This window comes from Pagrus major, chromosome 1 (genome assembly GCF_040436345.1).
Source record: "Pagrus major chromosome 1, Pma_NU_1.0".
NCBI classification, from domain to species: Eukaryota; Metazoa; Chordata; class Actinopteri; order Spariformes; family Sparidae; genus Pagrus; species Pagrus major.
The window spans coordinates 13,287,172-13,311,128 of record NC_133215.1 but is presented as its reverse complement, the minus strand read 5'-3'; the positions used below and the strand labels follow the sequence as shown (position 1 = coordinate 13,311,128).

The following is a 23,957-nucleotide window of genomic DNA, read 5'->3' as shown; positions in this document are numbered from 1 at the left end:
GAGTTGAGCCGAGCCATGCCGCGCCGGTAATGGATCTGCTCCGGTGTAGGGCCAAGTGATGACTCCCGACTGCAGCCAACCCGTAACAAGCACCCATCACCCCCCTAAAATCGATACTGTCTGTGCAGGAAACCTGAGAGAAAGATGTTTTTAAAAGTCAGCTCACAGTACTTATGTAGCTTCTAACTGAATCTCTTCGGTTTCTCTCTTCCTCTTTGTACTTTCAAACATCTGCTGTGTTTTATTGTTCCGGCTTGTTGCTTTCAGCTGTTTTGGGAGTCATGTGTACTGTTTCATTACTACTGGTGAATCAACATTTCCTGTAATGCTGCTTCATAATAAAAACTTTTAATTGACTAAATTATTATTATTATTGTGAAGAAGTGATAGTAAATGAAACATGTTTGTAACGGAATTAGCAGAACCACTTTGGTAGCGGTGATTCTTGGATACCTCTGCGGGGATCAGGACGAGCGTGTCACTGGTTTAAGACACACCTTCAAGCAGGTAGCCCAGTTGTGGTGGGCATAACAGCTAAATGCTACTAACTGTAGCTGCCCTTAGCTCAGTTAGCCGTGCAGCTAGTGGTTCAGACTGAGCTTGAGGACCAAGGGGAGTATTGGTGTTTACGCCACTAGCAGCTTTGGACCAGGAGTGGAGGGACTAGCTGGTTAGCATGCTATCATCAGTAGATATCTCTGCAACACAACACATAGATATCATAATGTCAACACTGCAAATTATTCACATTCTGTAATAATTTTGGTTAATTTTTGAATGTTTTCAACTGCAGTTCCTACATATTGCCCCTTTAAATGCTCATTATATGGGCACTATGTAGTTTTGGAAAGGAAATTCAAACTCAGAATTTGAAATATTCACAATATTAGTGAGTTAGTAATACAAAGTCAGAAATATTTACTTTTTCCATAACTGAATAAACAAGCTGTCCGCAGAGGAAAATAAGGTGCCCTGAACACTGTTTGAAGCTAGAAAGGTGGCAGGGTCTGCCAAATATAATATACTGTAAAACAGTATCGAGTTGTGTTGTCCTGTAAAGGAGCACTATGTAGTTTAAGGGGAGACATTTTGATCAGAAGAGGAAGATCTTCATTGAATGATTTTTTTAATGCCTAAATAAACAAACCCTCTTTGTTTTCATGACTGAATAAACTGAATAAACAAGTGGCAGACCCACCTTTCTAGCTTCAAACAGTGCGTTTCCTCTGAGAACAGCTTGTTTATTTAGTTATGGAAATAATAAATATTTCTGAGTTTGTATTACTAACTCATTAATATTGTGAATACTGAAATTGATGGTATTAAGCGCAAAAGTCTGGATGAGAGGAAACATTTATTTTGCTTGTGGTGAGCCGCTGCAGAAGTAGGAACCAAATGGCTCGGCACTGTGTTTCAGCCGACCGGGTTTGCAGACCGGACCTAGAGGAAGTCGGACTCATCATCATCATTTCGGTAAAAAAAAATGAAAATTGCAAATCACACTCGTATTTATTAAATGACACTTGTATTTAATATTCAGTAGCAGACATTTAACTGCTAGCCTGCCTAAGTATTATATGTGAACGGCTTTAACTTTAAGTTATTTAATTAAGCTAACATGTGACTCTTCGTGGCAGCTTCATAACTGTCACCGCGGGCTGATCAGCCAGACATAATTAACTAAAACGTTACAATCCGGTACAAATTTGTTGTTTAATTACTGTTTCGTTATACGTTACATGTGTTAGCCATCTAGCATTACCTTACCGGCACGATTTCACGTGTGATTATCGATTATGAAAGTCGAATAAAGGACTTCAAGTAAGACCAAGTTATCCCCGGTTAGCTTGCTTGCTCTCAGATAAACTAGCTAACCCGTCCACGTCTGCAGCAACTCTTAATGTTTTGTGTTTGCAGCTAACTCGACGTCAAACTAACTTAGCCGTTAGCTCTGTGGACAGCGGCCTGTTGAAGCAGAAATGCCCAAAAAGAAAACCGGTGCCCGTAAAAAGGCTGAGAGTCGTAAGGAGCGAGAGAAACAGAGTCGAGCCAACCGGGATCATGTGGAAGTGGCCAAACACCCCTGCAACGTTACCATGGTACGTAATAAAACACTAATACACAAGTGTCAAAGTGTCATATTGCAAGTGCTGTTTCTAACATGGTGTCTTTATTGTCTTCTGTTTTGTAGGAATGTGAAAAATGTCAGAGGTAAGTGACTGTGTTGCAATAAATACTAATCACTCAGATGTTTAAGGAGACTATAACTGGTCAAAAACATATTTTTCTCTTTGTAATGTCACCTGGTAGAAAACAGAAGAACAGAGCGTTCTGCTACTTCTGTAGCTCAGTGCAGAAGCTGCCCATCTGCGCTCAGTGTGGTGAGTACACTGCAGTGTTACATTTGTATATGTGTCATTAAATATATTTTATCATGAAATCATCTAACGAACCCTACAGGATGTTAGTTCATCTCTTAAATCTTGCCAGCGTCCAAAGCCTGTTCTTGATTTTCAGGCCGACCCCAAGCGTCCCTACTGTGAGGACATAAATCTTTAAAATAGATAATTAATAAATACAATTTTACAAGTAATTTATCTAGAAAAAAACTGATTAGCGTAGTTTTTAACAATCGCTACTCAAACAGGAGAAAACAGTGCATTTGTTGGGGACTGTTTTCAGCCATGGATTGGGTGCCCTACTGAAATTTCCACCCTTCGTGAAGATCTAAGCAGAGATATTTAAGCTCTTTGGACAGAGACCATTACCAACAAAATAATAAGGACACTGCAACAGCAATTTTATGTTGTGTGATTATACTTAGATTTCTCAGAAAGCAATGTAAAATAATTTGCTCCTCTAGCATGAACTTGCATGTACTCACTGCCCTACAGCCTCTCAACGACGGTTGACTCCCGTGATTAACAGAAATAGCGATGCGGCAGAATGTACAAAATTCATGCCCCTTTCATTTTAAACTTTCGGCAAGAAACAGGAATTCTTTTGCTGGACTTTTTCTTTCTCTTCTCCATTTCTCTGTCAGTTTCAAAGAGGAGGATGAGGCGCAGCAGAACAGCAGGCGGTAGAAAGATAGAATTAGTTGCCAAGCTGAGATAACCTTGAGGACTTCATCATGGAGTTATTTTCTCAAACTTAAAGTGGAAATAGACAAAGACAACTGGATCTCTTCTGTAGTAGTTGCAATTACCAGCAACACAGGACAAATCGTGAGTTTATTCACTCATTTAGTTATTAATTTTAGTCTCTAATTGAGAACAAGCATAAAGTAACATCCTCTGGACTGTCACGGAAAATCCAACCCGAATCCTTCACAAAGAAATCCACAGTCCAGCAGCATTAAACAACGTAACAAATCGTCTACAGGCTTGTATAGACAATCCAGAGAGACCAGAATGGTCTAATTTTTCACGTCATGTTACAATCTGCTCACTTATGGCTAATAAAAAAGTGATTAATACATGTAAATTGCTACAAATTGTTACAAAAATCCCCATTTAAACTATGTAATGTTTCATACTTGTGTTGTCAGGCAAAACCAAATGCATGAAGTCATCAGATTGTGTGATCAAACATCCTGGGATCCACACCACTGGAATGGCCATGGTGGTAAGTTAGCAACATATCTGGATGGATACAGCCACATGGCGAGAATGGTTGTTTGTGCGGTGACCCATGTGAACCTATGGTTGTTGTAGGGATGTACAATATACACAAAAGTAATTAGTTGAAGTGTTAAATGATAATTGTTAATAATGTGTTTGGTTATTTTAGTTCAGGCCAGTGATTTAAAGTGTGCCTTTATTCATTCAGTATGTTCTGCGGTCCAAAACAAATTTCTTTTACGAGAGAAAGTAAAAGTTGCCTTGACCTTAAGTCAGCAAACTACTTGTCCTACAGTATCATACGGATTCAGACATCAAAGCAATGAGATAGTGCAGTTAATATGCACAAACAGCAACGCTACTGAAGTTGTGAAATCTGTGCAAACAGTATCGGGCAGTAATGTCCAATAGAAACGTGCATTAAGTTGTTCATGACGAGAACAAATACCCATCATCCCTTTTTGTCACGCTGCAATGGCATACTTTGTGCACATGTTGCAATATTGTGCACTCTGGACCACATAATTATGACCACAATAATTACCATCAGTGACGTGCAAGAAACCGTATCAGATAGTGCTGTTATTGTGTATAAGAGTTTACCAGAATTATTATATAAACCAAGTACAAGCATGCACGTAACGAATGAGCCCATTGCTCATTGATCAGTTAGTATTACCTACTAAATAACAAAGCATGTAGCAGGTTTTACAATAAACTGCAATTTAATATATATATGTATGTGTATCTATCTATCCATCTATCTATATATATATATATATATATATATAGATATATATATATATATATATTTATTATTATTTGGTCAAGGTTAATTTCTTTTTTCTACAGTCACTTCAGAAAAAAAAAATCCGAGCGAAGTCTTTGTTTTAACCTTGTCATTTTCTTCCACTAGGGGGCAGTATGTGACTTCTGCGAAGCTTGGGTGTGCCACGGCAGGAAATGTCTGAGCACTCATGCCTGTGCGTGTCCCCTGACTGATGCAGACTGCATTGAGTGTGAGCGCAGTGTGTGGGATCATGGTAAGTTTGATTGAAATTCACCCGGTCATATCAGTGTCACACCAAAGATCACCACTGACTGTTTAAACTTCCTGAGTAGGAGGCCGAATCTTCCGCTGTTCCTTTTGTCAAAACTTCTTGTGTGAGGATGATCAGTTTGAGCACCAGGCAAGCTGCCAAGTCCTTCAGGCAGAAACATACAAATGTGAGTCATTCTCTTTTGCTTTCACAAGGTAATATTTGTGGTTGATGGAGAAAGTGGAGTGTATCTTATCCGTTCCAGAGAATAATATCTGGAGGGTATGTGTGCAGAGGTGCGAACGTGATTTTGTTTTGCCTTTGCCTTCCATTTTAGGTGTTTCCTGTAATAGACTGGGGCAACACTCCTGCCTGCGCTGTAAGGTGAGGAAAAAATCAATCTTTACTTCCAAAGTCACAGTGAAGGGAGCTTATTGTGTCCAAATCACACAACATGTTTATCTGCTCCTTAGGCTGCACTAAGCATTTACATGTAAAGCGACACCCATCTTATCGGCTCACATCACAAATTGTTAGTACTACAAAGAAGAACAACCCACATCTCCTCACTGATAAGACAGAGTCACTTGAAATTCTCCCTCTTACTTGGTGTTGCTTTTAGCTTTCTCCCCAACAGGAAATGCCCCCGGCACACGGTAAACAACCAATTGAAACTAAATGTTCACAATAGAAAATGTTCCAATGTCTGCAGGAAGTGAGTGATTAAAGTGGATTCTCTAAATGAGGTCAAAGCTGCTGCCAGAAAACGCCCCCTAAAACCAGGGGCTTTTCTGAAAAAGTTGACAGAGCTGCCAATGTTTACTAAAACCTGTATTTCTCAGCCTCTTGAGCAGATAGACACTTGAAATAAAACCCATTTGGGATCTTAAAGGTGCATTGTGTAGTTTTTGAGAAAAAAGATTTAAATCAGAGGAGAGAGAGCGTCATTCATTGATTTTTTTATTTTATTTTTTTATGCCTAAACAAACTAAATAAACTCTCTTTGCTTTCAAGACTGAATAAACAAACTGACCTTAAAGGACAACACAATTTTCATACTGTTTTACTTTGTTTACATTTGGCGGACCCTGCCACCTTTCTAGCTTCAAACAGTGTTCTGGGCACCTTATTTTCCTCTGAGAACAGCTTGTTTATTAATTTATGGAAAACTGAGTTTGTCTTATTACCTCATTAATATTGTACATATTGAAATTCTGACTTTGAATTTCTCCTCCAAAACTACATAGTGCCTCTTCAGGACTTCGGCTTAAATCGTAAATTATTGCCTTTGCTCTAATTTCCATTAATGAATCACAATGCATTTCTTCAGTCACGTGTCTTAAAGGGGCAACATCATTCAAAGCACGCTCACGTCGCACCAGGCTCTAAAGGGAGAGACATGCAAATGTTGCCGTCGGTCCTAATCGGTTGATTATGTCTGGGAAAACATGACTCTCACTTCAGTAGTAATAGAATACATTTACATGTTCCCACCATAGAATAAGGAGCTGTAATCTTATGGATATGTACAACATACCATTAATGAATTTATATTTAAGTATTTCAAACATATACATGTGTATGTATACATGCTCTTTTTGTCAGCATGAATTAATAAAAAAATGTCTTACTGAAGGTAAGAATTTAATGAGTTTCCAGCAACTGAATTACAACCTCAATTCCAATAAAGTTGGGACACTTTGTAAAACATAAATAAAACTGATTTGTTAATCTTTTTTTGACATATACTCAACTGGAAACAAAACAAAGACATGTTTTACGTCATCAGCTCTATTGATTTTTGTGAATACTGTATGTTTATTCTGAATTTGATTTCAGCAACAAGTTGGGCCAGGAAACAAAAGACTTGTTGACTTGTTGAAAGTTGATTGATCAAAAAAACTCAGTCGTTCACAAGCAAAGATGGGGCGAGGTTGTGAAAACAAATGATTGTACGAAGGATATTACTACGTGGGCTCGAAACACTTAACCCTTGTTAGTAAACGCAGTTCGTTTGCAAATTATTGCATCCGTTTTCATTGACTTTTTACACAAACATTTTCAGAATTGTGGTTGTACTACAGGAAGTATCCTCCAGCAAGGAAACACATTTTGTACTAAAAAGACTTTAGCTGAACTTTAGCTGAACTTTAGCATGCATTTTAACACAGAATAAGAACTGTGGGGTTTGTCCCTCATCTGTTACCTTACCAGAAGGGATGGGAGAGCAGGAATGACTACTTCGGCAGCGTTGTATAAACACAGCCTTGAACTTTTCCTCTGAAGGAACTTGAACTTGATTTTTTTCCCACCAAAGAAACCAAAGCTCAAGTTCAAGTTCCCATTAGGAAAGAAACTAAACCAAATTGCTTGAGTCCTAACTGTTACATAGGTACAGCTGATATGATTCAATAGCGGTGTGACAAGATAACAATGACAACACAAAGTCTGCAGCGTGAATTATCATCCAGCTTGATTGTCACAGAGACATTAAATGAAAAAAGAAATGGTCTGAAGAGCTTTATCACACTGTACAGGAGGAAAAAAAGAGAGCTGTAAATCCTTAATAGGGCAGGTGAGAGGCTATACTTGAGGCCAGAGAAAAGGAAGAAGTTGATGAATGAACTTAAAGAAGCCTGAACAATCATTGGGTTTCATTCTGATTTTTCAAACCAAAATAAAGTTATACATCAAGATAATGTATATCCTGTTAACAAGTTAATCTGTTTCCTCTCAGGCCTGTTACTGCGATGACCATGCCAAGAGTAAGGTCTTCAAACAGGAGAAAGGAAAAAGTCCACCCTGCCCAAAGTGTGGTCACGAGACCCAGGAGACCAAAGACCTCAGCATGTCCAGTGAGTCTCACACACAAAACAGCCGAAACTACTGGACGTTTTTGTTTTCCAGTAAATCTGCCATTTGGGGGAAGTTGCAACAGCCTCGACTTAAAAAAACAAAACCGAAAGAGTTTGAAACAGCATTTTCGAGAAATGACCTTTTCATTTCCTATAAAAGTTAGAATGTTGCTTGTCCACTCTGAGCAAATGTCTTTCTAGCAAATGTTTCTCTTTTATTGATTGTGGTTCCTGTATTTCCTCATTTCACTTTAACTGACAAGATATTGTGATATTGACATGTTTTCTTAACAAAAAGAGGGGCTTCTGATTAAATGGCACTCAAAACCATATTTTATTTGATCCTGTGTGACTACATCAAATACAACATTGCTGTATTGCGGTGTAACCTAAAGTAGGTCTAATATAATGAAATGATTTACTGACCATGGAAATAGTAATTTGATGAAACATTCTTAATTCAAGGTCCACTTAGAAGATCTCTCCTTTAGTGTTATCACAGATTTGACCTCTCTCAAACTCGCTGTTCTCATCTGACTGTTATCTTTGGACTTGTAGGCATCAGGGAGTGAGACATGGGGTTAGCGTTAAACAAACAAAAGCTCTGCTCTGCCCCAACAGCTTTGAAAAGTACAGTTAGAATGAGTGTGAAAAGATCACATGAATTTACGATTTATTGGTCCTTGAACAGCAGCGTTTTTCTAAAAGGAGTCGGTGCTTGACTACTTTCAAATCCAAGAGCCAAGCCTTTGCCAGGAAGCATCTGTCTTCCTAAAAATAAACACTCTGTGATCTTTAAAAAACACTCAAACTCATTAAAATGTACTGCTGGTCTTCAGATCACATGGATGAAAAGATACAGTCCTGCTGTACACTAATAATGATTCTTAACTTATACTCGTAAACTGAGCCAGTTTCTCTTTAATCCAAACAAAGATGGCTGCCTTAAATTACATATTTGTTCTACATGAAACGTGAAAAAGTTTTGTTACTTTATTATTTTTGTCTTTATCTGTCTTACTTTCTATTATTTTATGTTTTCATGCAAAATAATGTGTTTTTATTTTTCTCGTCATACAAAACGAGCAAGAAGTTGTGCCAGTTCCAGCCACCCAGATAAGAAACAGATGTAACTTTAGAAATGTGTTAAAATTATTTGTTTGTCATGCAGCATATAGAGTTTTTATTTTTTCCATGTGTCTTTCATCATGATTGTTTCAAGGTTCACAACAGCAGTAAATGTTGTTCAACAACCTTAGGGGTATTTAACCAATCAGCAGGTATTTATTTTTCAGGAAAACAGATGCTTGGCTTTATGACGTGAATGCTATGAGACACACAAATGTTCGATATCCTAAAACGAACCTTTAAAAAAATACTAAAACAAATATTAACTGTAGTTAATCTGTAATACATGAACATGATTTTCTAAAATGTAGATAAACACATTGTCTTGGTTGATTTTCTTCTTGTTGTTCAGCCTTAAATAACCACTATTGGGTTCACGGGAACCAAACACAGAAGAACAAACTCTCCACTTCATTTAGCACAAAATAGTTTATTCTTCAGATTTCAGAAAGTACAATACAAGTCTGGAATATGAAGGGTTTGGATTCAATATGCAGGATGTCAACATTTATCCCAGGATCAGATTTCAGACCTTTCGTGCTGCGATCCTGATGATGTTTTGGAATATTCGTGGTTGGTCTGTATACAAACACCAAAGTCCAAACCCTCTGGTATGCACAGGCCAAGATGATCTTCTACCTCTCTTATGTCCTTGTATATTCTGATCTTCAGTGCTTCATGTTTTCAATGATTAAATGAAAACAGTTACTAACATCACATCTTTGTTCTCCGCAGCTCGCACGTTGAAATTCGGCCGCCAGGCAGGTGCTGATGACGATTACGACGATTATGACGACGGAGCGTCGGGGTACGATTCTTACTGGAAGAACTTAGCAGCTGGTGGCAGGGACCAGCAGGACGACTATGGAGAGGACGATGACGACGATGACGATGATGATGAGGAGGATGATGAGGAGGAGGAAGAGGAAGATGATGATGATGAAGAGGAGGAAGAAGAAGGTGAAGAGGAAAAGGCTGCTGATACCATGGCTGGTCTTAAACTGGACGGGACCACCTGAGCTCTGACAGAGACTGGAGCAGGCTGACAGGCGGAGGAGAGTCCTATAGATCCTAATGATCCTCAGCAGATGTTGAGTTGTTACAAGTCAGAGACAAACAGAAGAAGAGTTCAAGAATATAGTTAGTATAACCAGAGCTGGATATCCATATTAGTGCCAATACAATACCCACAAATTCTGTTCTGAATATCTACTTTTTCTAATAGCTTACTCTGAGGAACATAAACATACAAGCGTGACAAGAACTAAAATACTAAAATGATAGGTTCAAATAATAAGCAAGTTTCTTATTTAAATAAAGAAACTGACTGATAAAAAATAAGTAAACAAGATTATGAATCTGACCCGACATTCAATGCCAACTCTTATCACTTTTTGATACCAATCGTACACTCACATGCTCCTCGTTGGGAAGTCTTTCTTTCGACTTCTGTGTATTTGTGAGTCATTTTAACTCAGAATGTGGAAACGATGTGGACGGTAGAAGATAGCGTTTCTTATTAAATCGGTCCCTCTGGACAGCAGTTACAAGCCAATTCCATACTACAAAAATTACATGTAAGCAAAATATTGATATGCAGAATTTGAATGAATAAAAATCTTCTTACCATCCCAAACTTTTACTTTCATTAGCCATGTTTGTGTCGTACATTAAGAATTTCCGCAGAGTTTCTGAGTTGTTGTTCAGACATGAGGGGGCGTTCGTGTAAATTTTTCCCAGTCAGATACAATTTTTTTTTGATTATTCCACGGCCAGGGGAATGCTCAGTAAGTGCTGTGGACACATTTTAAGTTTTTATACCCAGTCCTGGGAATGACGTCTCTGCTTTTGTTGTTACATTCAGGGCCGGATTGACAAACCAGGAGGCCCCTAAAATTAGCTGTAAACCCCGTTTGACTCCTGTTTTTGCGGTGAAGTTGTAAAGTGTGAGCGGTTGCTTGCTCCTGAACATCAAATTTGCACGTCAGACTTTTCTCTAAATCATTTTCTGAATGTTCCTCAACACAGAAACACAGTTTCTCAGTTATGTGTTTACCTCGCTGGTGGTTCCAGTTCTATAATACCCAGGAACCTCAACTGCAGCTGCATTCTGGCGCTTAAATACCGACCCAAAGCGTCAGACAATCCAGGAAGATGACTCAACAATGAACTATCTTTCTGCAGAATTGCTCCATTGACTCCACCTTTACGCTGCAGTTGTCATGTTTTTGTCGAGCTCTAACAGTGTTTGTTAACCAGATTTTCCTGGTTTGTACATGTGATGTGTTCTAATGTAGATATCTTTTTATGGAAGTCCATTTCTGCCCGTTTAAAAAAAAGAATTAACAAAAAATTATGAGATAAAAGGTCAAAAGTTATCTCATATTTTTCAACATTTCTTCTGATTGTTTTTTGCGTGGAAGGGGACATTTTATCTCAAAATTCTGAGAAAAAAGTCAGAATTCCAAGAAAAGAAAACGAGAAAAACTTAAAACTGAGAAAAGAGTTAAAACTGAGGAAAAGTCATAATTATGAGAAAAAAAAAGTCACAAAAGTGTGATAAAGTCTAAATTATGAGAAAAAAAGTTTAAATTATGAGGAAAATTCATTATTATGAGATAAATGTCAACTATTATCTCTTTTTTAATCTCTTTGATTTTTTTTCTTACAATTATGACTTTTAATTTCATAATTTCGACTCTTAATCTCAAAATTTGTTTTTTTTTTTAAATCTCATAATTTCGTCAATATCATACATCTTGGTTTTCTTTTTTAATTTTCTGTAATCGGCAGAAATGCGCTTCCACACTCTTTTGCACTGACCATGTAAGCAGGAGTGTTAATAATCCTTCCCACTTTGCCACTTCATTACGCATCAAATTATATGCATGACTGAGCTCCCATGAGCGGAGTTGCATTGTACCAAACAAATGAGTAGTTAATGAAATCACAAAATGAACATGATGCCTTCCGTAGCTCAGCTCAGCTCAGGTGTGGTTGTTAATCCAGCTCTGGTTACAGTCTGGGAACCAAAGTTTGAATCGTGAAGTCTTAACTGTGGATTGATGAGTGTAACCCTGCAGTGTGTAGTGCTGATCCGTGAGGTTGACCTGCTTCACTGCAACACAAACATCTGTTAAAACAACTTGGCCTGATTCTTGTAATCAGCTGCGTTTGTTCAGACGTGTTCGTGTCAAATAAACCAACAAATGAAATCATCGACTTTGAGCGTTTTGTAATGAATGGATGCTGTTGTTCGGTATTACTTGATGAGTGAGTACTATTAATCCCTGCGGTTATAACAAGCTGCCTTGACACGTATGGTGTGTAACAAAGTGACGAATGGGAGGAGGAGGAACTTGGAAGTCGGCGTGATACAGCAGGGTGGGAGGGAGTCGATCTCTGGCACGACATCTGGCCCGCACGCTCGCTCCTCTTAAGTGTTAATAATACTGGACTCGGATCAATGAGACCACTGAGCTTTGTTAGAATAAGGGAAATGCAAAAATGTGACGTTGGCCTGTGGCTCCGCCGGCTAGGAGAGCGACTGCTGCCGCTGCGCAGATCATAGACGACAGACTTCATGAAGGCGCTCCCGGTGATATTCGTCCAGCCCACATGCCCCGGAGACCAGCGAGCGGTAAGCGGACTTTCTGAGAGCGTGTGTGTGTTTGTGTGTGTGTGTGTAGTAGTAGTAGAGGTGTAACCGACCTGTAGCTTAACCTCACACCTCAGGTTTGGACTTGTAGTAGGAGTACAAGAATATTTTTGTCTAGTAAGTCAGACGGTGACAAAGTTCAAACCGGCAGGACATAAATAGGCTCATGCGTAATGATCAGCGGAGGTGTGTCAGTTCGGTGATTCACGTGCGTCCACAGGAGACACACCAGCTGCTGTCGGTCATCTGGGCATCGTTGTGGTTAATGGGCAAAAACAAACAAACAAACAAACAAACAAGAAAAACACAACACCAGCTGACACCGGTTTAGTTTCACTTTCAGTTTGTGCAGCAGAGGACGTGACCAGCTGGCTCCTCCTCCTGTGAACAGCGCTGTGTATCTGACACACGCGCACACCAAACATCCGCAGGCAGGTGTTTAAAGTGCGGGAAGATGACTTAACTGTTTACATTAGATTCATTAAAGTTTATGTCGGATTCATTAAATCATGTGTAAGCTCTTGTGACAGTCGGGGTCTGAAAGTTAATGTTCAAAATCTTATCAACAAAATGTACTCAAAGATCACGGAGTATTACATATATTATACATATGTACATACATATACACACACACATATATACATACATACATATATATATATATGTGTGTGTGTGTGTGTATATATATATATATATATAATTATATATGTATGTATGTGTGTGTGTATATATATATATATATAATTATATATGTATGTATGTGTGTGTGTATATATATATATATATAATTATATATGTATGTATGTGTGTGTGTATATATATAATTATATATATAAATATATATACATACACACACAAACACACACACACACACACACACACACATATATATATATATATATATATATATATATATATATATATATATACTTAATAACTGTACTCAAGTTCAGTGCTGGACTGTGTAAGTGTACTTGGTTAATTTCCGTCACTGACTGTGTTTATGAATTAGTGGTAATGCAGCATTTTAAAGATTTCCTCCACGCGTGTTTTTAGACGAATACTGCGCCTGGAGTAATAATTTGCGTACCATCAAGTTTCTTTTTCCTAAAATTGCATCTACTTCTTCATTCTATGAACACACACATAGTTGCTCCTGCTTCACTGTGAAGCCCATTCACATTCAGCAGCTGTGCACAAGAGGTTTCAAGTTACAACATTTGCATATTGAGCCACAACTGGCCTCCAGACCAGTTGTGACCCCCCCCAAAAAAAATGCTCTACGAACATGTCTTCAACAGAGATTTAAGATAAGAAGCCTTGTTCAGCAGATGAACGTGAAAACTGTGATCTCGTGTCAAAGTCTGTCAAAGGCTGTTTCTGTGTCTGCCTGTCAGACTGGAGGTACCGTGGCTCTCTGGCTGCCAAAATCACTTCCTTCAATCTTCCTTTAAAGCCAAATTTAAAAACACATTTTTATTGTCTGGGACTACCAGACATTTTAACGATTGATTTCTCATGATGAGACAAAAGAGATTTATTATCCAATAATATTTATTATCATATCAAAATCTTACATCAGTGAAACTACAAGTATCAACAGTATCAAAATTCAAAGTACTTACAATGCAGAGTGGCCAATTTCAGGGTATTTTATTGTTAATAGATTCTAATTACTACCTCACATCACACATCAGTATCATCTTAAAAGCAGCATTTTAATGAAGCTGTCAAGTTGCTTGTTAGGTTTTATGTGTAAAAAGTACAAGTTCATTAAAGGTGCTGTTTGTAATAAAAGTAGGTTTTTGCGTCTCATTCCCAACTCGTCAAATACTGACATTTCGGGATCGTAGGACGGGTCAGCTGTCATCCCAAAGCGTCATTATTTGAAGAAGACTCAAAAATCTATTTCTTACAAGGGTTAGGGTTACGTTTGAGAGACACATTGTAGTCAGTACTCCACTACATGTGTTTGACAGATTCTGATTTTACATACAAAACACGTCATCTTAAAAAAATATGCTTTGTTGTAGATTAAACTATTCGACTGCATGTCCCCAAAAACACGTGTTGCTTATTGTTCCTTCACTTTGGTGATTGAGCTTCATGATGTATGTGCAGAGTTTGATACCAGCAGCCTGTTTTCACATTCATCTGCTGAGAAAGTTTTCACATTAAATTTGATTTTGGGGCGTAAACGTGCAATTTTGTGGAAAATCAACGTCAGACAAAAATGATTATTCTAAGCAGAGTATTTTTATGCCTTAAAACATGTCAGGAGGGGATTGTTTGGGCAACATCTACACATCACAGCACCGGTAATACAGTTTTTTTCCAACGGTTTGAGGCAAGGATTCGTTCTGATTCCTGGTACTCAGTCCTCCTGTAACAATTGTAGTACGCAGGATCCTAGGAATAGTTGGTAGTGATGTTTAATTGCAAAAGTCAGCAGGAACAAGGCATGATGAGTAATAAAACGGATATGTCTCTGGTAGACCAGCTAATATGGCAGGCTGAATCAGGCTGGAAAGCCGGTGAGTCAGCAGGTGGAGAAACACATGGCGCACACTATTGTTTTAACCAGTCGAAGTCAGTGTGTCACGGTCAACAATGCTTTAATAATCCAGATCAACCAGCACAGGTGCCCCACAGGGGTGTGTTAGTTCTCCAGTTCTTATTACACTATACACAAATGAATGTTCAAACAGCCACTCTGGGAGCTTTGTTTCAAACTTTTCTGACGACACTGCTATCCTCTGACTTCTGCACAACGACACAAGCCCATCAGTCTATTTCTTTGTGCAAGTTTGTGCAGCGGTGTGATGACAACTATCTCACTTTGAAGGTTGTCAAAACTAAGGGCATGGTTCTAGATCAGTGGGGGATCATGGCTGTACTCATACATGACACACATTAATCAGGCCTGCTCGGCAAGTATCTCTGCATTCACTTGGACAACAGTCATAGCTGGAAGGTTCATGTGAATTATTTGTGTTCTTGTCTACAGGAGAGACTTTATTTTTTATGCAGACTCAGAGTGTATGGTGTGGACCAGAGGATTATGTTTTTATTTTATCAGGCAGTACGAGAGAGCATAGTCAGATATGGGATGGCAACCTTACTGTACAACTCAAAACTAAGCTTGCTCGTCTGGTACACATTGCCATGAAGGTGATGGGGAGGAATGGACACCAGCCCCCTCAGTCCATATACACTGCCTGGCCCAAAAAAAAAGTCACACACTCTTTGTGCATCCTTTTGATAAGCTAATGGATGTCACAACATTTACTTCCGTCCAGAGTTGCATTCATTTTTCACCAAGATCTTGTATTGATAATGGGTGAGTCGGGCTGCTGTGTAAAGTCTTCTCCAGCACATGCAAATGATTTTCAATGTGGTGGCCAATCCATGTGTGGAAATGATGACTCATGCTACCTGAACCACTCTTTCACCATTTGAGCCTAATGAATCATGGCACTTTCATCTTGGAATATGCCCGTGCCATCAGGGAAGAAAAAATCCATTAATGGAAAAAAACCTGATGTCAGTATATTCAGGTCGTCAGCTGACCTCATTTTTTGGACACATAATGTTGCCGAACCTAGACCTGACCAACTGAAGCAACCACAGATCATAACAATGCCCCCCACAGGCTTGTACAGTAGGCACTAGGCATGATGGTTGCATCACTTCATCTGCCTCTCTTCTTACCCTAATGAGCCCATCCCTCTGGAGCAGGCTAAATCTGGACCCATCAGACCACATGGCTTTTTTCCATTGCTCCAGAGTGCAGTCGCACTGCTTCATAGCACTTAGGGTTAGATAATTTGCTTCCAGCTGAAACATATTACATATATACAATTAACCAATGGGCCGATGGACCTATTTGCTTAGTTACATCCAGATAACAGTCTGTTCTCAGGCAAGCTCAGAAGAAATTGGCCGACCCATCACATATCCTCCGCACAGAATATGAGCTTCTGCCTAGTGGCAGATGATACAGAGTCCCTCAGTGTAAACTCAATTGTTTTAAAAATTCATTTGTGCCAACTCGGGCTGAGGGATTATTCAACGGTTTCATAGTTTTTTTATGTGTGCAATATTTGTTATGTGCAATTTATTGTTGTGACATTTTATTTTACTGTAACTTGGAGGCATTCGTGGGCGCAGCATTTGAGTCCGGGACAAATTTCCCCCACTGTGAGAATAAAGTATCGTATCGTTACGATAGCAAATGTGGCAACACAGTGAGAGTCTCTGAGCCACAGGAAGCCACGGGGAAGCTGACTCGAACACTCACTCTGTAGCATTGTGGTGGAAAGATTGTCAGGTAAAACAGTAAACAAGGATGCAGCGAACAATCTCAAAGCCGGTGACAGAAAGCTGGTGCGTTTACCTGGGATCAGACGAGATGGGTTGGTCAGAGGCAGGCAGGGTCGGCAACAGGAAAGCAGTCCGAGGAAAAGTGCTGGAGAGTCTTGCATGAGTGACAAAGAACAATCTGGCAAAGAGCGTCTGTGAGGCCAGACCATCAACTGATTGAAGAGTTATTTAGGAATTAAAGCATACCAACAGGAACATACTGTAAGAAATAAGAAAATACTAACTAATCTGTTCTCTTCACATCCTTTATACTTTTCACACAACTGCTGTCAAAGTTGATTCATACAGGCATCTTAAACATCTCAACTATGCCACTGTCCCAGATTGAGCACATAGTGTCAACATGGTTCATTACTTCATGAAAGACTCCGCTTACAGTAAGTGCTGCATTGTGTTACTGCTAAATATACTAGTCAGTTAACAGAAAAGAAGAATTGACAACAAATTGAGAATATTCAACTTTTAGCTGTTTTATATCATCTTTAATTTAAAATGTTTGGATTGTTGGTGGAAAGCAAACAAACAAAACATTTCATCAGCTTGTTGTAGAATTGTGATGTGCATTTTACAAACTAAATGATAGTCAGCATATTAAGATGTTAGATGCAACTCTACATCTTACAAACTTCTGTCAATGCAACACATCTTAATCCAGTACAACCCAAGAGAATTCTGCATTGCCCAAGGAGTTACCTAATCAACAAAATAGGAGAGATACACCTTGTCTTTTTTACCACATTGTGTTCAGAATTTTGACTACATTGCTGTCAATAGTTTACAGATTATGACACATCACCTGGATGGAGACACAATAACAAAAGAGCAATCAATGGTCTGTGCAATACACGCCTCAATCTAGTATCCATTAATTAAATCAAAGACTATTTAATAACATAGTTGCACACTGATGACTGTCACTGCCGTCAGTCAGGATTCTGAGAACAATCTTAAGACATTTTGAGGTCGCAGGCTCTGAGCTAGGTAGAGACAGGGCCTGATTGGCATGGGTCCTATTAGATAATGTTAGTATCAAAAAAGGACCACAAAGAGACAGAAACCACAGCAAAAAGACATAAAACAACAACAAAGAGATGCAAAATGACCATAAAGAGACCAAAACTACCACAAAGAGATGCAAAATGACCATAAGGGGATGCACAATTACTATGAAGAGATCAAAACTGCGACAAAGAGATGTAAAATGATACAAAAGGGATGCAAAATGACCAGAAAGAGACCAAAATTACCACAGAGATGCAACATGACCCAAAAGGGATGTAAATTGATCTCAAAGACACCAGAACTACAGCAAAAAGATGCAAAATTACCACAAAGGGATGCAAAATGACATAAAAGGGATGCAATATGACCACATAGAGACCCAAATTATTTCAAAGAGATGCTAAATGACCACACAGAGACCCAAGTTAGAACAAAGAGATGCCAAATGACCACAGAATGATGCACAAAGGGATGCAAAATGATAGTCTGGGTAACCTGCTCATATGTTGGAGAGGTGGGGGGGCTTTTACATGTCTGTCCGGCGGCACATTGTTGTCTCAATATCTGTCCATGGCTTCAGACTCTTTGGAATTACAAATAGCAGCTATGTATTGATATTATTTCACATTGAACATTTAAAGTAGTTTATTTAACAGTGATTTATTGTACTGAATAAATATTGTAACTATTAATAATATACAGTTTGTTATTGCCACAGTATACGATGTGGGTTTTTACTCATTGCAGAAATATCCCAACCCTCAAAATGTGTGTAGATGCAAAGTCACAGTACAGTTAAGTTTGGTGAAAAAAAGTAAATTCAAGCACAGGTCGTATTTAAATAGATAAAAGACACAACATTAATTCAGCCTGAGCATCTGGCCTCCAGCTTGTTCTGCTTTGGCACCTCCATGCTTCATCAAACATTGGGTGGAGTCCAAAGAACCATCTACAAGTCTTCCGTTTTATGTCAAGTACTTCGCTCCACCATGCCAGTTAAAAGAAATATGGAAATATTGTGAAAGAAACAGATTACATAATTTCGGTCTGCAGGGAAGCCAGACAGCAACGTGTCGAAAAACAGAAGTTAGTGGAGAAAACCTCAGCTTCCCAAAAATGGGGCTGGCAGATGTGTGCACTCATATGTCCTATAAGCGACTGATGAGCCTGCTGCTTGACTCGTGTTGAAAGTGAAATGAGAGAGTAAAGCAGATCCTGCCTTCGCCATCCTGGGAAACTAATATCATACCCTGGACCTGAAGAAAGATTTGATGATCTGTTTAGAGTTCTGCTGCGCACCTGTCGTCACTCATGGCCTTGCTTGTGGGTGACCTGCTCTATTATTTGTTCAGGATGTCCGGGTCGTGATATATTTTGTCTTAGGATGGCGACAGAGTCATCCAGTTAAAACAAACTTTTTAAAGCTCCACTCTGAAATAAAGTAGCCTAAAGTTCAAATTGACCTTGTTAACCAGGACTTCTTCTCTCAACAGTCTCGTTCTAGCTAAGATTACCAGAATGCTGACATACTAACATTTCCTTGTATTTATTCTAGAAAGGCATCCAGTTCCTGTCGACCTGTAACCTGTGCCGAGAGAGCCACAAAACTCAGGTCTGGCTTTGTTTCTTAATTCTGAGGTAGGCATACAGTGTGTGAATTGTTTGTGTAAAGGTTAAACATTAGTTATCACACTCATCAAAAATGATTGAGGAAATGCTTGGAAATTACCGTATTTTAAACCTAGGAGCTATTTTTACTTTATTTTCCAGTCTGAATATGGGTGTCTAGGGCGAACTTATTCCCTAACACAAGTGCATAAAGGACAGGCTGGCTGGCAGTATATGGTGTGGGCTTACCTTCGCTCCACGAAAAACAACGAGCTCAGACCGCCAGCTCCCCAAGAGCGGCCAGTCCCACAATGTCGACACAGAGATTTGTTCAAGTTATTATTGGTGGTCTGAAGTTAATCAGATAAGCCCTACCCACTACCAACCAGCCAGATCAAAGGAGGAAATAATGCCTACTGAAGGATACTATTTGTACCTGACAGGAACTAAAAGTTTTGGACTTGGCCCAGTAGATTCCTTTAGCTAGCAGGCATGACACAAGCTGCAATGGCTGCAACGTACTCCTGTTTTGATTGTCAAAGTCCGTCCACTTAAAGTGGTTGTTTTTGCAACTGACAGGCTGAGATTGTTATTCTAAGCATCTGACAGCATTGTAGAAAGGAGCCAGAGATGAAAAACCTTTTTGTTAAGAGCAAGATCACATGCTAACATGCTAGTTTGGATCCAAACTACCCCTTCAAAACATCCAAATTACACAATAACACAAACAAACTAACCAATTGTGGGAGCAGTAGTACAGCAACTCCCATGTTCTGTGAGGTAAAATTATTGTTTTTGTCAATGGAGTCTGGTGGCTTTGAAGAAAGCAATATATCAGCTGTTTCTGGTTATATAAAAGTCATCTTACTCTTTTAAAAAAAGGTCTGTCTCTGAAGGGATTCTTTCCATAATGTTAAAAAATAAGCACTTTTAGTGGACTTGCGTTGGTCGGTGCAGTGTCGCCGAATGTTTACAAGAGTGTCATGGCTGCCGGCTGAAATGATCAAAACTTTTTGTACCACTCATTTAAACTCAAAACATGTCCAAAAAAAAAAAAAGGTTTTATTATTATTATTGTCATTTTATAGTGGGAGGGTTTACTCAAAAGGAAATCTACCACCTGCATTAGTCTGAAGGGCTGGCTTTTATGTAACAAGTGCAACAAGCCAACAAACTGAGTGAGTGTTGAGTAAAGTATTTGTCTGCAAGATACAACTCGTAGCTGAGTCAGCAGTAACACAAATTAACAGTGAGTAAAATATACTCTAATTGTTAAACACGTCTGCTTTCACAACTTCTGTTTCAAGAACCCAAAACACCAGTAAGATGTCTTTTTAACTTCATAAATAATATTGTAATCATTGTCTTTTCACTCTCTTAAAGCTTCTTGAGTACGTCTATGTGTGCAGCGCCTGTGCCTAATACAAAACACGTTAAGGATTGTTTGCAGGAGCTGGAGAAAGACATTAAGGTGAGAGAAGGTATCACATGAAATATAGTGTGGTTGTGTTCACCTTGCTCTACTCGTGATTAAATAACTTTGTTTAATAATGAAGAAACATAATCATATTTTTGTTTATTGTTGATACTTTTCTGTAGTGTATGCCTTTGACACATGTAGTGGATGATTTTCATTTGTCTGATATTTGAAAAAAAATAAATTCAAAACTGTAATTCGTGTAGTTTTGTTTCAATTTTTTCCTGCTCCTTTTTCAGAAATCTGATGCCATGCTGTATGCTCCCTCAGCTAATGAAGTCAAAGTAAGTACATGTAAAAATGTTTCTTTTCAGTTTGGAAAAAGATGAAAATATCAGAGGACATGTCTCCACCAATCATGTTAAAACATCTGATGCTCAAAGCACCACTAAGTACAGCCTCAGAGAGTCACAAGCACAGCTGTGGACTCTTAGTCTGGTTAAAAAATAAACTATAAACTAAAAAAAATGGGCTAAGCATCAGACAGGGCAGGTAAGTCAGAATGCATTGAGGGACAGACTGAGGAATTATTAGTTTGTTGTCTTTGGATTTGTTGATAACAAGGAAAACACAGAATAATGCCAATCATAACTTTTTAGAATGAATCACCATGTTGACATTACTAACTTTTTCTGTTATGCAGCACTGTAATGTCAAGTTAGGAGAGAAGTGGTACTATTAAAAAGAATTAACTTAAGTAAGAATATACAGTACTTCTTGATTTGTGTTAATACCTGACTGATGTTATAACTGTTAATGTATGTATGTGTTCATACTGAGGCATTTCTCTCTCCTAGAAAAACTGTAAAAGGATGTCACTCAGATGTTACATGTTGGAGTTGGTAATGGTCGTTGATGAAGAAGAAATTAGGAATAATTTTACAGACTGCATCGATGATTTCGCTGAGACACTGCCTGAAACAGACCCTGTAAGTCTAAAAATATGCTCAAGTTTTTTCAGTGCTGATACGGAAAACTTCAGTGTCATTAGCTTTATTTTTAAAAAGACATTTCATTATTGGTTTTAAAATTATGTTTTACTGTGTCTCTCTTGGATCCTAGGTTGGCTGTCCACCATGTGAGGCATATTCACTTAAAAATATTACAATATTCCTGAAAAGACTAAATAACCTTTTGGAAGAAATGACTGAAGGGGAATTGATTCCTAACACGTAATATGATGTTAATAATATAAGCTGTGAGTCTCTGTTTTTGTATATATTTGTAAAGAATTGGGGCTGTTGTTGTTTTTATTTTGTAAATAACACATGGTAACTGCATCAACCTGTGACAAACCATGCCGTCCTGTATTTTTGATATAGACTCCCACACTAAATCTGATGTGTAATATAACAGTTTCTAAATCCAAATCTCATTGAATGTGTAACTACTGTATACAGATAAAGGTTTTTATGTCACTGTGTGTATCGATCTGCCTTGCAGAAAGAACTATCATTAGCAAACAGCAGCAGCATGTACTGTATGAAAAGAATGTATAATATTAAGCTCATTGTTAAACACTACTGAATGTAATGCCTATAATACAGTATATGCCTGATGAACTCCAGTATCCGAGAATATTTGCTCACTCCAGTAAATAATGCCACAACTGTATCGTCTGCGAGCTGTTCATTGAGAAGCTGGTTATCAGTACATTTGTTAGCAGTTACTTTTGTAACAAGTAAAGATACCTGTGCAGAGTTGTTCAAGGCAGAGCAGCCGAGGGCCGCAGAGGGAACACCAGAAAATGTTTCTCCATAAAATATGACCCAGTTTCACACAAAACATTGAATTAAGTTGTTTTTTTGTGAAGTCCGTTCCCTAGCAATACACGCCTCTGGTGATGTTCCTATTTTCATACATCCGTGGCAATGTCCTTAAATAAAGAAAGTGTTTATTGGACGAAGAATTTGCATACGCCCCTGAGTGCAGAATGAGTCATCAACATTTTAATGATTTTCCAGGAAGTTACAAATTCAAAAATGACATTAAAATATGTTCAAAACAGCCAACTTTTTTGCATTGTTGGGCCTGATACTGGTGTATAAGTGAGATATAGAGCAAGACTAAACAGCAACTTTGACTCCACGGGAACTTCAAAAGAACAAAAGCAGCTGTGTTGGGTGGGGCTTGTTGTTTGAGATACCGACGAGACATGAAATACAATCCAGAAAAGCCAGTTTGACTAACAGATCCTTGAGTTTGAAGGATTATCAGACACCAGAACACACAGGATTTATTGGTCAATGCAGCACCATGTGTGATGATGTAGCATTGTGTTTCTTTGCACGTCTGTTACCAACTGCACTAATAGGTGAAAAGAAAAACTCCTCTTCAGTGCTCTTAGCTGGTGGAAATGTTCACTGGTCTCATCATCTGAAGCTCTGTTTATAATTTAGAAAAACTAAATAAAAGCATGATCAAACCACAGGAATTCAGAAAATCTGCCAAAAAGGACCACATCCTGTATTTACTATTTCCTTATATAGATGTATTCTCAGCTTTTCTATTTTTTTGCAGACACTGTGCCTTAAAGTGGATAGGGTGACATCTTGTATCAGGTAGTGTGTACTTAAGAAATTATCGCTGTTTCCTGTCAGTGTTTATCTTCCTTTGTTCATGTTGATGTCTAACAAATAGCTCCCTGGGATTGTCCAGGCCTGAAGTATCCTCATGTATTGCAGCAGTGATGTGGCTCAAGATTGTTGAGTTGTCTTTGGCAATTAAGTGGAAGACTCTTCAACAGTCGCCAGGAAAAAGTGTAAGCCTTACAGTCCTGCTCTGTCAAATCAGACAAATGTGGAAAAGGCTTGCTGTAATGAGGCTTCTGGAAATCTAAAGATGGGAATGTTTTGGATCGATGTGAGCTAATGACAGAAAATTAACATTTTGATTTAGTTATTTTAATGTCTTTCTCTCTCTGACTCTGCCAACTGTCTGCGTGAATGGTTGTCATGTGTTGCAACACAGAGACAGAGCCCAGTCAATTCAGGGTGTTAGCCTGGCGAGCTAACGGTCAGTAATCGATGGAATAAAGATAAACATAGCCTTGGGTGGGGCTCGCTTCTCCAGTTCAGCCATTGTTGAAGACTTTTGCTGTTCCTGACCAGTTTGGCATGAATCGCTGGCAACTTGTACCGATGACTCATAAAAATATTTGGCAAAGCAGTCGGCATTCAGCAC

At 38.6% G+C, this 23,957-nt stretch overlaps 2 protein-coding genes across 3 annotated transcripts; both read left to right on the top strand.

The window, feature by feature from the left end:
• Positions 1-1,424: 1,424 nt before the first annotated feature.
• znf330 (zinc finger protein 330) lies at positions 1,425-11,861 on the top strand. Of its 2 annotated transcripts, XM_073475629.1 has the most exons (10): positions 1,425-1,473; positions 1,918-2,099; positions 2,192-2,211; positions 2,311-2,381; positions 3,551-3,627; positions 4,540-4,666; positions 4,746-4,850; positions 5,001-5,047; positions 7,401-7,518; positions 9,382-11,861. In XM_073475629.1, the coding sequence occupies exons 2-10, from the start codon at positions 1,980-1,982 to the stop codon at positions 9,663-9,665; spliced, it is 969 nt and encodes a 322-aa protein (XP_073331730.1). In that variant the 5' UTR covers positions 1,425-1,473; positions 1,918-1,979; the 3' UTR covers positions 9,666-11,861. The 2 variants fall into 2 exon arrangements, with proteins under 2 accessions (XP_073331730.1, XP_073331722.1); XM_073475621.1 differs by lacking the exon at positions 1,425-1,473 and having other exon boundaries at positions 1,910-2,099.
• Positions 11,862-12,020: 159 nt separating this feature from the next.
• On the top strand, positions 12,021-22,336 carry LOC140997478 (interleukin-15-like). Its single transcript, XM_073467400.1, has 6 exons — positions 12,021-12,286; positions 19,245-19,327; positions 20,681-20,768; positions 21,014-21,058; positions 21,572-21,703; positions 21,837-22,336. The coding sequence occupies exons 1-6, from the start codon at positions 12,230-12,232 to the stop codon at positions 21,948-21,950; spliced, it is 519 nt and encodes a 172-aa protein (XP_073323501.1). The 5' UTR covers positions 12,021-12,229; the 3' UTR covers positions 21,951-22,336.
• Positions 22,337-23,957: the final 1,621 nt, after the last annotated feature.